We start from the raw sequence: 16,507 nt of genomic DNA, 5'->3' as shown, positions 1-16,507 counted from the left end.
GGACGCAATGACGTCGATTAACTTGCCGATTGACTTTTACATTGCTCAGTGCATGGGTAATTAAATATGTCAGTATTAAATTTATTTTATGACTAAGTTCAAACAGTACAATGAACAAAATTATATTAATTAAACTTTGATCTCATTTGAAGTACAAAACGTTTTGTTTATATTATCTCTTCCGATATTACAGAACCCTTCAGACACAATTCGTGAGTATTGAGAATCACACCAAGACCTTAAGAAAGCTTAATATCTCTTGGCAGCAGAATACATGTTAAAATTTCTCCAATGTTAAATATAAATGAGAAAATCCTTGTTTTCAGAAACGTTTGTTTTAAGACAACATCTACTCCCGTTCAAATTAATCTTCTTTTGAGTCCCTGACTTATCCAGATAATTTTGATCAAGAAATAGTGTGCTTCTCCAGAACGCATTATATAGTATAACCTCTGTAAACGAGGATCCCCTGATTATATGTCGATCGGTGCATTATATCTATCCCACTTGAATAATATGTCCCCGCAAAGTGCATATACCCCTATACAAGGTCACCAGCTCATTTAATCGCACCTTGAATACTATTACAGAAACGTGTCGAAGATCAGTTCATATACTCCTACGCATGGTCCGAAGCGTACCCTGGTTCTTACTCACTCTGGGAGATAAAAACTCGGCCATCGTTGGCATTTCGGCACACAATGGAAAAGCAGCCGATCGTAACACTTACTTTTATATCTTGCCTTGCATTAGCAAGGGGATTCGTTGGGGTCACTCCGACCGAACCCTTTAAATATTCAACTCCGGTTGACAATAATGGGAACTATCTTCTCTTTTGGAACTTCAATGACACCCACATTACGTTTGAAGTCCACGTGAAAACCCACGGTTATGTTGGATTTGGTTTGTCTGACAGTGGCAGTATGTACCCAGCTGATGTTGTGGTGGGGTGGGTAAAAGATGGATCTACTTATTTTAAGGTAATATTGACATCATCTTTAATTTTATTCGTTGTATTATTGGGTGAAAATAATATCTTTTGTATCCATTTTCCCATCACATTATTATTCTTTACAGGATAAATACTTTCTGAACAGAGCATTTTTCAATGTTGCACCGTGTCAAAATTAATAAATGCTAAAATGAAAAAAACTAGCATGATTTTCAATTAAAAGCAGAGTAAAATATTTTCCTCAAACAATTTAGGAAGAGTTTTATTGCCATAGTGGAAATGATCACATCATCGCGTCTTGTGTCGTCCTATGTAGCAAAAGATAACGTACTTTTACCATTTGTTTTACGGAAAAGAAAGAAACCTGTTCGATCTTTTTGAAGTTAAATCAGATTTGGATTAGAAAATCCTATATAAAATCTTACGAAATAAGTTAGGGACCTTTCCTGGCATGTAAGATCCATCGGTGTTCGTTCTCCACTTGAATAAATGCTACCCAACATTGCAGGCAATTTCATGATATTCAGACGATTCATGAGCAAGTTTCGGATCCTTGGTTACAGTAAAGAAGGGAATTGTAGCCACTGATAATTATTAAAAATATCACCTCGAGAACCTTGAATACAATATAGCCGTAGAGATTTATCGCTACTACTAACTGACAAAAGCATGACGTCAACATCGTTGGATGCAGTAAAGCGAAAGGGACTTCTGTCTACTAAATAAATGACGTCCATGTTATTGGCCATTAATCGGGAGCCATTTGAGCCTCAGTTTAGTTTGAGTAGCACATTTTACCGTCTTTTCGTTTTCATATCCGTCCTGTTGAAATCTGTAGCAAATGACCATGTGATGAAATCAATCGTCGTGGTATTTCATTCTCATAATTACATCAGAAATATATAAAACGAACGAATCTAATATAAGAATTTTGATATCAACCATACAAAAGCGCATGAATGATGTACACTATTTAAGTGGACACATATATAAAGGAAACAGCTATCCGGATCTTACTCAGTGCTATCAAATTATTCGCTTGCTCATCAAGACTTAACCGTACACGTTTCCTTACTCAACAGTAGAATATCCAGAACCTCTTCAGCTATTCGGGTTTTAAAATGTTTGTTTAGGTAACACAAGTGTAAAGAATGTATTTATTGTTCTTTGCTTATAAGACCAAACAAAGTTGTGTTGGAATAAGTATTCAAGTAGTTACCCATTCTAAGAAGAAACACACACACACACACACACACACACACACACACATCTATACATACATACATACATGCAAATATCCTAGGGACCGCCCCAGTGACCTAGTGGTTAGAGCGTCCGCCTCGGAAGCTCGAGGTCGTGGGTTCGAAATCAGGCCGATTCATACAAAAGACTTATAAAAATGGTACTAACAGCTGCCTCGCTAGACGCTCAGCATTAGGAGGTTAGTGTTAGTACTGGTCGTGCTGGTGTCAGGATAATGTGACTGGGTGGGGCGTCATGCTACATATCTGCATCATGATGCCCAAGTGCTAGACATCACTATAAACTGCCACACTGCATACATCGTAGCGATATGACTGAAACATTGTTAAAGCTATGTTAAAAATCGTAATCACACACACACTGTTTGTCTTAGGCTGTAGAGTGTATGTAATCTGCTGCTAGGTTGTTCACCCTAGGAACGTACCTTGTGTTTATTTTACAACACCTAGTCCTGAGATGCGTTGGAATCTGAGGGTAATTTATAGGTCACTGGGTGGATACGTGATGTGTGTGATAGTAAGCATTCAACATTCGAGTTACATTTTCATGTTCTAACATTCGTCGTCTAGAGTAATGACAATTTATTTGTCTATATATTTTTATATATCTATATATCGTTGTCTATATCTATTTCTTGTTTGTCCATAATTCATTTCTTATTTATCCCATTATATTTTTATATCTGAGAGCAATACGCTTGGTACGGAAGTACGGGAGATTCATTACATATGTATAGCCTGTATGATGTGGTACTTGGAAAATTAAATAGGAGGTGAAAGGTTAAAATGATATCCTGAGTTTATTATGTCAGTCAATCAAAAAATGAATCTATGTATTCTTGCATGGCCGTCTGTTATCTATCTATCTATCTATCTATCTATCTATCTGTCTGTCTGTCTGTCTGTCTGTCTATCTGTCTGTCTATCTGTCTATCTGTCTGCCTGTCTGTCTGTCTATCTATCTGTCTATCTGTCTGTCTGTCTGTCTGTCTATCTATCTATCGATCTATATATCCATCTACCAGTTCTCATATGATAAACTGACTAAATTATGTTCGCTTTGGATAGCGTAAGTTCGATATTGAAAAATTCATCTAGGGTTTTGTAAATCATCAACCATTGTCCAGATGTACGTTCCTTATGGTATAAATTAGGAGCTAGTAAGAAACATTTGCCATTCTTAGAGCAAGTATTTAAGCTTGTCATACCACGGGTGTTTGAATAATATGAAATATTTTGTTGCACGGTATTTGATTCTTTGAACCTGTTCAAATGGATGCACAAAACTAATGTTGTATAAAATGATCTACAGATGCACGTCTAGCACGTCTGAAACCTCCAAATGCTTATCACGTAAAAGGTAAATGACAATAACTTTAAAATACCGGAGATGGAGAACAATTATGCTAGTCAGTACTTATCATTTTGTAAAGTACGGGCGCCGTTTGAGTAGTCACTGACTCTTATGAAGGCCGGCATTGATAAAGTCTGAGGGTGAAATTCTCTGCTAATTCCTTCAAGTTTTGTAAGAATTTATCGTTGTTTCAAAGATAGTCTCGAATCCGTGGATATTGAGTAACGGTGTTGAAGACCGTTGTCTCAGATAGGTGGGCAGGAAATTCTGATGTGAAAAGCGGCATTCAAGAAAAATGCTTATTAAACAGTAGAAGATATTTCTTACATCACGGGTATTAATTTGGCAGTTTGTTTTCATTTAATGAAAAATCACGAGGGCCAGAAAGGTCGTGCAAGATTGATCCCTCATTGGTCGACGGCTGATGAAATCGCATTATGTTTCGATGCAAAAAGCCCAGTACTTGTTCTTGACTCTGCTAATATCACTCAACGTTTTTGTGCTTCCAAAGCGTAGCCAACATTACCAAACCACCGGTAAACAAATTACCCTTTTACTTCATTGCAACGATCCAGCTCATAAATGTGCCATCGTGACTGACGTCCTCAATAAACACAGCGTCTTTTAGCTCCAGACGATTTTGGCTGAATTCTGTTATTTAGATTTTCGCTGACTGGCAGAAGATTTCAAAAGTGTCAAGCGGTTAAAATGAAGTTGTCCAGTGTATTTAAAGTGCATTAAAAAGTTAATACAAAATGGCATTTAAAAAGTCGATAGTCAGACTGAGAAAGTGTGTTGGGGTGCACAGGGAGTACTTTGAGGATCTACACTGACACATTGTTCAATAATAATTACATGACCAGGAATCCTCAATGTAAATTACATAATTGTTGCCTCTGTCCTGATTAGTTTGGGTTGCTTAACTGTCTAGGTTTCACCTATCGCTTCAAGATAGCGTTGACCGATCCCATTACATATACTTGTATGTATAACGTATATTTTTATTTGAAACAAAATGGTCAGTACTCTATGTCTTGATTTCTGTCAGAGGAATCCAGAGTGACTGTATGGTCTTCAAGTGAGTGCGTATGATATAATCAACACTAAGATCCATCCTGTTAAAGGTGATGTGGATTGATGCGTGCATGCGAAAAGTGATTGGTGCTGTAAATTGGGTACCCAGTTTCGGTTTTTGTTTCTCAGTTGGAAACGAGTTCTAATGTTCTGACTCGTGACATTACACACAAGTGATTTTCAGTTTGACGTCTAAAAGGTACATTCTTTGTTTCAGACGGACTGTATTTTCCAATGTTTTCTGCAACTTTTAAACTTTTGTTGCTTGATGCTAAAGTTTGAAAATTATTGATGAATATACTCTTTCAACAGGACTATCACACAACAGGTCATGTAACGCCAATAGTTGACAAACACCAAGACTGGATTCTACTTCACGGAGAAGAGAATGATTTTGGAACAGTGCTAAAATTTGTCAGAAAATTGGACACCTGCGACAAAGCAGAAGACAAGAAAATTGAGGTCAATGTTGGATATTGTATTCTGTAATTGAAATGTTGCGAATCATTCTCTTCATATTTGCTAATTAATTTAAAATATTAACGGAGGATACCTGTATTTAAATACATGTGTTTCGAGAGATAATACATTTATTTATATGTACTCATATGTAATTTTGTGTCTATAAATGTTTTCTCTTTTTACCTTAAATTAGGTTTATGTACTCAATAGTCTTTCGCTAGTATATTTAATTCATTGCATGCATGATTTGTGTCCTTTTTGATGGCCCTTCTTACCTGTATTAATATTAAAGCTCCCACTTAGAATCACCATCGAGTTAGATGATGTTATATCTCATAGCCATTATGTGATTGCTCTAAATATGCTTCTCGTGTATCAAGCAAACTTAAGCTAATCTCCTTTGTGGACGTGAATCAAATTTCAGGATGGTACCATACGATTAATTTATTCGTATCACTCCAATGATCCTGCTTCTGATGCAAGCATCATGTACCACGGTCCGGAACACAGAGGGACTAAGAGTTTGTCCTTGCTGAGCGTATCGTCTGTTTCAACGGGTGGCAAAGCTGCCGTTTTGGACAACATCCGAGTCTACGACTTCCTGAACGGAAATGTACGTAACTCAACAACAATATGGATGTTAATATTTGTATTCGGTTAAAGGACACGGCGACAAAAATAAAGGACAATTATTTTGTTTTAAAAGTATCGACCAAACTGAAACGTAATTAACCTAGATCATATAATAAATAACACATGCCATTTTAATAGAACATATGATCTTGATGTGTTATTGTTGTATTATTTGTAAGGGGCATGGAGGGGGAAGAACCCTGTATAATGTCTAAGACTGCATAATGGTACTTATATGATTGTTTCTAAATAGACTCTCTGTCTCTGTCTGTCTGTCAGTCTCTCTCTCTCTCTCTCTCTCTCTCTCTCTCTCTCTCTCTATATATATATATATATATATATATGCATTTTATAAGTTTGCGTTTTCGCTAAATTCACATCAGTTCTTGGGATTGGTTTTTTGATACTACGGCACGCACTGTCAACATCTCACGTAATGAAACCACATTTTGATGAGGCCTTTGAATTCATACGTAGTAAGCATTTATTTCAAACATGACAAAACGTACTGAGAGATGAATTCTAACCTTAGGTTGAACTAATGATTCTCGGAATATGTTCCACAAGGATACTGGAAGTAATTGTTAACATCATGACCATTTGAATAGATGATTTAAGACATGTTCACTAATGTAGTTGGATATAATTTTTACATAGAAGCCATGAAAATATTAAATTGTAACCTTTTCATATTGTAGTATATTCTACCATCTGCAAAAACGACCTACCACTGCCGTGTTTTCAAGATGCCGGATATTGGCGGGAAACATCACATGATTAAGGTTGGTCTATTGATTCTGAACTAGAAATGTTCTGGTTAATAAGTAACTGCTAAGAAGAATTTTGTGCCTACCTTCATTTGAACCACATATTGAGATATTTACTGATTATTTCCAGTAGTAGTTGTAGTACTAGTTGGATCTAATGTATTTTTTTTTAGGTTTAAAATGTTCCTAATTTCCAAGAGGTGCAAACACATAATTCAGTGAAAACTGATATTTTATAAATATTCCTTTTTATGGGAAGAAATAGATTAAGAATAATACAGTATATGCAATGAATTTATAAAGCACAGTAAGCATCTAGAATTTTACGTATCATACTTCAACAATAACTGTTCGAACTTTCTATCAAGTCTTTGTATGTGAGAATTTATCAACGTTGGAAGGCTTCTAGTTTCTAGTTCCAAACAATTCATGTTTTCCAAAAGAGACAAATCAAAACTGTGTACATTTATATTTCTTTTATCACCGTTAATATATCCAGCAATCATACGTTGTTGTGTCTCCAAATGTGGAAGAACTCATGCTTAGGTGTCTACTTGTTTCAGGTGGAACCTGTGATTACCCCTGGCAACGAGAAGATTGTACACCACATCCTTATTTACAGATGTAGTGGCATCGATCCAAAGTTTGTGGGGACCGGCTACCTATGTTACGATGATATACCAAAAGATTTGAATCCCTGTTACGATATCACCATCGCCTGGGCTATCGGTTCAGATGTATGTTGTAATCTTTAAACAGTCGCATGATTATCACCATCACTATTGCCACCCGCATTACCATTACTACTATTTTTACGTACGCTAAAAACAACCAACACCAATTCTAACGCATTTATTACTACCGTTACCACCACTAATGATATACAAACAACAGCGGCTCACGCTCTCTCGGGGAAAACATTGTTCCTGTTGGTTGCTTCACATCTAATTAGGGAAGTCGCGACGTTGGTTTAGGGCTGGCTTTTAAATAGAATATCATTTTATTGTCCCGTTCCGGTCTAATATTTCAATCAATGAAGGACTTAAATGAATATTTGTTATACCGTATATACGAGTGGGATATATACGATTGGGATGCTAGATGTATTATATAGTGGGACGATGATATGGCTATTGTACATACAGTATTGGCAGTTTCCGCATACAATATTCTTTGTGTCCACCACCCTAAAATGTACGCAGGTATCACATGAGAGAATATTGTCTACCGGATTTATTATATAATCACGCCCTGTATAAAGCCTAATACCGCATAAAAGATCAAATATGATTTCTTCTAAATACTCTCTCTCTCATTCATTTCTCCGATATTCTTTTAACTTTTTAAAAATACATACAACTCGGTTGCAAAACAGACCATTAAAATATGTATTGTTCGAAGGCACTCTCCCTCTCTCCTCCACATCTCCTTTTCTCTTTCCCTCCTCTCTCTCCCATTGATGTGTCCGTTATGCCTCCATGGATCCACCCTCTCTCTGTACGTTGTGTCTGTGTCTGAATCTATGATGCTAAAAGACACACACACACACACACACACACACACACACACACACACACACACACACACAGAGATTGAAGGATAGAATGAATATTACGGTGTAAATCAAGCACAATAATAACTTGGATGAACAGTTTGTAATTTCAGCAGTTTGAACTACTTGTATCATCATTATTTCTCGTAGTCGTTTGTCTACAGAACAGGTAGTTGTTTAAAACAGCGAAAGGATGAAACGAACAATAACATCCTCACTGCCTCCAATTAAACAGAAGCAACGAATTCTCGTGGTTCGAAATCTGACATTTCTATGATTGCATGCTATTTTCCTTAATGTCGGAGACTTAGTTTATCCCAGCTTCGATGATCTTAAATGAGATATTCTAACCTTTCCCCCATGTACAATTTAAGTACCTTACTGATTAGTAACGTTTACTCAAAGTTTCTAGAGTTTTACAGTAGAAAAGACATGAAGCAATAGAGAAACTTACAGCTTGCGCAGATGGTTTAGGGCAATTAACACGGAGTTAATCGAGGGATCTTATATGGGACCACGAGAGTTAGTTACCTTGTGTTAAGAGGTGGTAGAGGAGTGTGTTGAGATTTCATGAGGCCGTGCTTATATTGTTCTTTGTTATTTAAACTTTGAAGATTTAATCTCAAAGTGTATCTTGTACTTATTTAATCATATATATATATATATATATATATATATATATATATATATATATATATATATATATATATATATATATAACATCCGTCACCAGATTGTACAGAGAAATCCCATTGGTCGTTATATTCCTTTGACTCTGGAATTTCGTCTCCCCAAATAAATGTCCGCGGACGCCTTGGTTTGCATATATATATATATATATATATATATATATATATACACACATATGCAGTACAGTTGGATTGAAAAATTATTTTTAAAAAGTCAAATCGGGCGGAAGTCTATGTTTCTTACGAAACTCTATATGCACTGATGAAATACAGAAATGTTGAACTATTGTTTCTTATTCTCAGACATTCTACTACCCAAACAACGCAGGGGTCTCCGTGGGAGCCCCAGAGGATCCTGTTTTTTATATCACGGAGACGCACTATGACAATCCATCGCAGAAGTCAGGTAAGATGTTGTCTCTATCAATTAATGTTTATTGTATATTATTGTGCTTGACAGAGAAATGCGCACATTCATTAAGATTAATTTTGTGTCCCTTACTTGCTGAGCAAAGTAGTTTATCTTGCAACTAAATAAATATAAACATAATGCGTCTGGTTGTTAGTTTGATACACTGGGTATTAATTTGTAATTCCTTTTTTACTTTGATGTAATTTAATATATTATGTATTAATCTGTGCTTTCTTTGTTGGCTCTTTTTATAATTAGATGTAATCGATAATTCTGGACTCAGAATAACTCTGACCAGGAATCTTCGTCAGTATGACGCAGGCATGATGGAGATCGGTTACCAAGTCAACTGGAGACAACTCACTCCGCCATTTGAGAAAGCGTTTCTTAGCCAGTCTTATTGTGCTTCTCAGTGTATAGATCGTGTAAGTTCACAATAGTTATTACACGTCATATAATGATCTAGACAAGTGTCATCATTGTAGACATTCACACATCTGTGTTCATTAATAGCAAGCTAAAATAATAAGAAGAAAGAAGCGTTTTCTTGAAATAAAGCCGATCCTATCTGGATATAACATGAAGTAGAAAAGAAGACAGAAGTAACGACCGAGACATATTTTAACCATTTCAAGGATTAACATAAAATATTTTTTTAAAAAATGAATAGAAGAAAGTATTTGTACACTGCTGAGTTTTGAACATTGGTGGTCTGTACTCAAGGCGGCCATATTTACCGCTAGGCCACGAATAGTTCCAAACGTTCTTCTTGGTCATAATGTTTTCAAATTTATATTGACGGGTAGTGCAAAATTATTTATTGTAAAATCACTTCAATTAATTTGTCAAGTTTATTTCTCCAAACAAAAATAGAGTACTTGATGGTTTTTGTTATAATTATGGCATCGAAAGAACTCTGAAACTATAGTCCGAATGTGCATGGAGTTAAACACCCTCGAGGGTCTCGCGAATGTTGTTACCACAACTTTAAAGATGTATGACCGTCATTGTTACATGTTACTCAGGAAAAAGCATTTGAAATTTTGATTTATGATTTAAAGTTTCTATTGTGCTCTAATCCACTGCATTGGCTTTACCTTACCCTTTATATGGGTGGCACGTGCTCTCGATAGCTACTTACGTATAAGCTTTTTAAATTCTATCTTTGAACTGTGAAAATGCCATAATATATGAACAAAAAGGGCACACATCGTAAAATGTTGTCATTTTCCTATGCCCTTAAAATATTTATAAATTCACACAATGTCTAAAAGAAGGTGTGCTACTCACCCGTCTGCCATGGTAACATTTGTTGTAAGGAAGATTGTTACAAATTAATCCAAAGTAAATCACTCTTGGTACAGGAGAAGAAAATTCAGTTGACTTCATTCCAAGGACAAAGTTGCGTTAGGACACTGCGAAATAGAATCTTATTGTTTAAATCCTAACTGTTTTATAGTCTACATCTCCAATTCCATCTAGTGCCATCCTTTAGGATATGATGTTCCTTTCTTTGCGTTTTCTTCCCAGATATTCTGATATATTCTTACTGCTGTGATGTAAATTGAAAGGCCCGTGACTGACGTAAAACAAACAAAAGCCTTGCCAGATTTCACGACCTGTTGATAAATAACCACTTCAGCGAATCGTTCAGAATATCTGAGGAATAAAGCAACGTCCAGATGTTTGGCAGATACTTACTCGAAATTGCTCTAGATGATGAATCGTATTTTGTTTATAAACATATGATATCACACGCACGGATTATTGTCAATGTGACCAGCTGAAAAATCTCCTTTCCATCGGTATCTAAATCGCTTAGAACGAAAAGCATGTAACACAGCAAATGACTATGTCACATTGCACTGCTAGGAAATTTTCTAGCTTCCATGTAACCGGAACGTATGCTTTCATGTGAATAAGCAAAGTACACAGAAGGGATAATCATTGGTGCTGTCCAGAACAAATTAGGATAACAATACAGCCATATATAACATGGAAATGACTATATTACATGCACATCGTTCAAAAATGCTGCTCATGTGTTTTTCCTTGTAAGAATAAACGTTTTTGTGATAATTATTTCTTTAAATAATAATAATAATATCCATAATAATAATAAAAAGAACAACAACAATCAATAATACAATGATTGCAATGAAGATAATCAGTTAGTTTTGTTATTATTATCAATTGTATGCGAAAATAGTCATCATTAAAATTATCCTCCTTATCGTAGAAATTATTTATGGTAGAGAGAAAAAGAAGAAAACAGAATCAACAACAATATTGTCTTCTTTGATTCAGAGGACGGGGCTACTGACACTTTATCTAATTTCTTTGCACTGAAGAGTTTGCGAAGGAATATAAGATATATCCATTGCAGGGAACAGCAGTTACTGAACTTCTATTATATGTTTCAAATGGAAAATAATCAATTTTGAACAATTCTGTACCTTGATACTTTTATGATCGGTGTTTGTCTTCATTGTCTATTAAAATGTCCATTTTACTTTTACCGCTGAAGCAATAAATTACCAAAACAAACTACGCTTATATTCCAGGCCTTGGGTAAATTACATGAATTTAAAATATTTGGATTAGTTCAACATGCGCATTTGCTGGGCAGAGCCATCACGACAAGGCACTTCCGGAACGGTACAGAGTTACCGCCTATTGCAGTAGATCCCAATTATGACTTTGATTTCCAGGAGGCACGACTCCTGAGGAACGAAAGATCGGTGCAACGGGTAAGCCAGTCTTGTTTTTTTTTAATCATCTACGACTTACGTTTAAATTTCATTAACAATGTTTGTTTTTCTCTCTTTTTTACTGAAAAACATGGAAATGTTTTTTTCCTCTCCTTTTATCTGAAATAAAAATGGAAACATAATGTTGAAATGACGTTCATTGGAAAGGTAACTGTTCACTTTTTGATAATGAAGAGTCGAAATTTCTCAAACCTGTTGATTTAAACCACAGTCTAAATGACTGAGGTTGGTGATTGAATCGAATTTTTCCATGTGGACCAATAATAGGTTTGATATGTGACAAAAATAACTTAGAGGATTGTCGCCAAATCAGCTCAGATTGGGTGTCTTTGAGTTGATGAAATCAGTGGCATATAAAATTAGTGATGCTGATTGTCATGGTCTTAAGGTATGCACGAGAATAAAGATCCAAAGAATGTAACAAGGTACAGTGGAATAACGCTGGTGCTTTGCATTTCAAATTGTTCACACGTCTTTAATGTAAGAGACTAGTTTCATGGAGAATTGGATACCATATATATTCTCGTACACAGCTTGGTTGTAAATGTTTCGTTGAATAGTAGGTGCTTTTGTTATTCGCTAATTGCTTCATATTTAAGACAGCGCGCGTGTGGGATTTGGATTTTTAACGTAGCTTGAACACATTTCCAGTCATATCGCTTCGATGTCTGCACGTAGCAGTTTATAGTGACGTCTAGCATTGGGGCATCTTGCGCAGACATGTAGCATCATGTTCCGCTCAGTCACATTATCCTGACACCAGGCCGACCAGTCATAACACTAACCTTTTAATGCTGAGCGTCTGGCGAGGCAGTTGTTAGTGCTACTTTTATAAGTCTTTGGTATGACTCGGCCGGGGTTCGAACCCGCGACCTCCCGTATACGAGGCGGACGCTCTAACCACTTAGGTCACCGGAACATGTCCTTGGTAAGGGGACTTTTCTCCATTTCTTTTTTCCTCTTTTCAACAAATAATGATTTCAGTGCGCTATTAAAACTAACCAACCACCTAGCACGACATTTTATTAGTTGTGTAATACATAACTTGTCTAATCTTCAACATTAATAAACAACGAATTTCTGATTATATGCATTGTATAGTGTATCTTAGCAACGATTGATTAGGGCCAAAATATTAGAACTATTTGATATTCAAGATCTTGCAAATTACATTTTTTTTGCGGGGGGCGGGGAGCGGCACCAGACAGACGCTCCCCTTACTTTTTGAAAAAAGAAGTGTTTTTACGTGTATTTATTTCCCCCCTAAGGTGCGTGTGTGGGTATTCTTTTTTATATGAAAGAATTTAGACCAAAAATAATTATTAACAAATGTTTGATGGGGCATTTTTTCCCTAGTGCTATCTACATCATTCGACCTAGGCTTCAATTGTCTTCGATGTTTGTTGAAAGTGACCTTTGCTAAGGGTCTCCTACGTCCTGTGTATGCTATATGGATGTAAATTACATTTCAAGCATAGTTTCTGTGTCACCTCTGTTCATGTAGTTAAAAAAATGTATACAGGAATATTTGAGCAAGGTATAAAATGTATATTATATAAAAATTATCATACTTGGATTACCATATATTATATGATTATGATTTGACTGTTTTACCCAGTATTACAAAGATAGTTATTGTATTCAAGCATATCTAGATAGATTTTTGTTTCTATGAATTTATCGAAATGTTCACTGTAAAATCTATTAAATATTTTGATTAAAATGAAAAAAGGGGAATTTGATTACTAATGTTCTTTAATATTTTTGAGATACATAGTTTTAGTTTATTTGTTCTAATTTTTTATGGTCTATTTTGATTAATTGTTAAAACAAAAGGCTAAATTAAAATACTATTTCAATATTATCAGCAAAAACGATTATAAATGATTGATTATTAGAAACGGTTGGTAAAATTCATATGCGTTCCGAACGGCTGTTTCAGGGGGACAGTTTCATGGTTGAATGCACTTACGACTCTACTACAAGAACAGCGCCGACTCTGGTGAGAGCATTTACAATCACTTTGGAACGATTCGATAAAGCGTTAAGCAATCTTTATAATAAAATTACCTATTTTCCCCAAAACCATGATGCCAGTATATTTTCTTAAGTTATATCTCTTAACTCTTTTGATGCGAATGAGTGTTATCCGTTTCCTCAGACAATCAGAAAGCTCGTACTGTTAATTAGTATATTGCATTTTGCACTTGGAGATACAAATTCTATGCTAATTCTATGATACTGGAGCATACAATATTCCACTGCTTTCCGCGTGCATCATGTATTCTTCTTTATGGGAGGTTGAAAGATCATTATATATATATATATATATATATATATATATATATATAATTATGTACAAGAAATTCTAATTGGACAGTTTTCAAGACGTAATTTAAGTATTATTCCTTTCTAAAACTTTTTATATATTCGAAGTATTCTTCAAAATACCTCTTGTTTAATTCTTTTCCCTCTTTATTTATCCGTTACACCAGAACCAAATGATAATTTGTGTTTATTTTTAACTTCAAATGTTTATTGGTTGACCTGATCTGGCATTACATTTCTGTTTTGCTCAGTGACTGAATTGAAATCCGATTAAAGTCTTAAACAATTGCTGCTTCTTTGTGATACTATTACTACCATTACCAAAGCTACTCCTACTACTAATACTAACAATATCAATAATAATAATAACTCTTTTTCTTCCTATTATTATTATTATTATTATTTAGGGTGGACTCTCAACCATCGACGAAATGTGTTTGAGTTTTGTCATGTACTATCCCAAGATTCCAATGACGAATTGCCTGAGTGCTCCAACTTACGACAGCATCAGTAAAGACGAACGCTCTGTCTGGAACACGTTGAACGCCTACAACTGGACGTCGCCTGAAGTTAGGCAGACGTTTAAACAGAAAGTGAGAGAGTCAAGCATCCAGCACCATTGTGGAGGAGCTGAAATGAACCCCATGGTATTTGGCATGCCTTTGACTTTTCTCTATGCCTATCAAATGTGGGAGTCTAGGGTAATTTAAGAAATATACGCTTTTCCTCAGGTTGTGTGCTCAGGTAGCAAAACTTGACTATTGTCTCTTTGGTAAAATTTTAATCAGTTCGATGTTCTATTCTGTTAATCTACGTAAGCTTCGATATATAAGGTTTCAATTATTGACTATTTGTGATTATGCAAATGATGTTGTCTCTGAATGAAAATTAAGGAGCCAGTTTGAATCTTATGTATTAACTTATTTGCGGAGAGACCTTTTTCATGATGGCATTCTGATGTCGGTACATTCTTGCACTGCGGAGAACAAATGCAAACGTTTGCATTACAAGATTCAGTCACTCATTAGCAGCCTAAAGTATAAAACGCATGACAACGCTCTTGGCTTTATTCATGTATCCCCTACGCATACGTGCATTTTAAGGCAGTCAATCTTTGACTGGCGTGTTTTAAAGAAAAATGTCATCATGATATATTACCTTCTCGAACTTAACTATTGCTAAGCAAAGTGCCTAGTTTCTTCGTCTTTTATCTTTTCAGTATGTGGATTTTGTTTTTCACGAACATACGCAAGAAGGGTACATTCCGCCGTCATCGACATGCCCATAAAAGTTTGACATTCGAGCTCGGTTGATTCTGCCTGAAAGGAAACAAGCTGGATATATTCAATTAAGCCTAATAATACGATCAATGAATAATTATGTTTAAACTGATCATATCTGATTTTCTGTATTACGTTTGACCATGTACAAATTTCTTAAGTAGAATTCATCTATATCTGCACGTAAATAAAGCTAAACAAATTAAAATGTATTTGTTTGAAATATTTAAATGTTGTCTTAATGCTTTTTGTATCAGATATTAAATGTTGTGTTTTAAAAACGTTTTGTAAGAGGTTATTAAAAGTAAATTTAATTGGTTTAGGAAGTTAATGTAGCAAAGTTTAAACATGTATGCATTCAATTAATTAACGAAAATTGTTAAATTATGTAATTTAGCCAAGTTTTTCAATTGCTATCTGACGGGAACTAGAAAACTATGATATAACATGAGCAAACCTTTTACAAATTCTGGAATTGTTTTGAGGTGCTAAATCACAAGTTGAATAAATTCCATGTATTTAATTTCGTTTTCTCTGTCATTGATTCAGTCTGCCAACATCTAAACATTTTGTAAACATAATTTGTATATAATTCTCCTTTTCTTTGCCAGGATGGATTTACACAGAACTAGTACACAGTGACATGAAGAATAGCGCGATAATCGTTTCAGTCGCGAGCATTAATACATTGACATATTTTTGAGAAATTCACATTACAGTTTTTTCAATATATTCAATTGTTGGTACTTGATTAAACATATGCATAAAGAGCTGTATGACATGTAGAAACAAAATGAAGAAAATAACCTAAGACAATGTATAGTCAAAAAAATCTGATGTCAGGAAGTGGACTCCCCCTCAGTGTTTTAAATGGTCTACTGCACGTATAAATTACACACAGGGACATCATCTATATATAATAAAAAAGAACTGTGCCGAAAGTTATGTTAGAGGTCAAAGTTGAAAGAGGC

General features: G+C 35.2%; 1 protein-coding gene across 1 annotated transcript; it reads left to right on the top strand.

Annotated features, from left to right (window-relative positions):
- The first annotated feature begins 600 nt into the window (after positions 1 to 600).
- Positions 601 to 16,059, top strand: LOC149771723 (DBH-like monooxygenase protein 1). The gene is made up of 11 exons (XM_089948177.1): positions 601 to 980; positions 4,955 to 5,104; positions 5,529 to 5,717; positions 6,436 to 6,519; positions 7,068 to 7,241; positions 9,049 to 9,151; positions 9,416 to 9,582; positions 11,722 to 11,907; positions 13,871 to 13,930; positions 14,664 to 14,903; positions 15,476 to 16,059. The coding sequence occupies exons 1-11, from the start codon at positions 702 to 704 to the stop codon at positions 15,542 to 15,544; spliced, it is 1,701 nt and encodes a 566-aa protein (XP_089804303.1). The 5' UTR covers positions 601 to 701; the 3' UTR covers positions 15,545 to 16,059.
- Positions 16,060 to 16,507: the final 448 nt, after the last annotated feature.

The sequence above is a fragment of the Sinohyriopsis cumingii genome, unplaced genomic scaffold (assembly GCF_028554795.1).
Source record: "Sinohyriopsis cumingii isolate HCF-2022 unplaced genomic scaffold, ASM2855479v2 utg001707l, whole genome shotgun sequence".
Classification (NCBI taxonomy): Eukaryota; Metazoa; Mollusca; class Bivalvia; order Unionida; family Unionidae; genus Sinohyriopsis; species Sinohyriopsis cumingii.
This window is presented reverse-complemented; position numbering and strand designations above follow the sequence as displayed.

Excerpts from the sequence above, each read along its gene's own strand:
- LOC149771723 (XM_089948177.1), top strand. The coding sequence starts at position 702 with ATGGAAAAGCAGCCGATCGTAACACTTACTTTTATATCTTGCCTTGCA. Across the intron at positions 981-4,954 it reads ATGGATCTACTTATTTTAAG|GACTATCACACAACAGGTCA; the intron begins GTAATATTGACA and ends CTCTTTCAACAG. Across the intron at positions 6,520-7,067 it reads GGAAACATCACATGATTAAG|GTGGAACCTGTGATTACCCC; the intron begins GTTGGTCTATTG and ends TACTTGTTTCAG.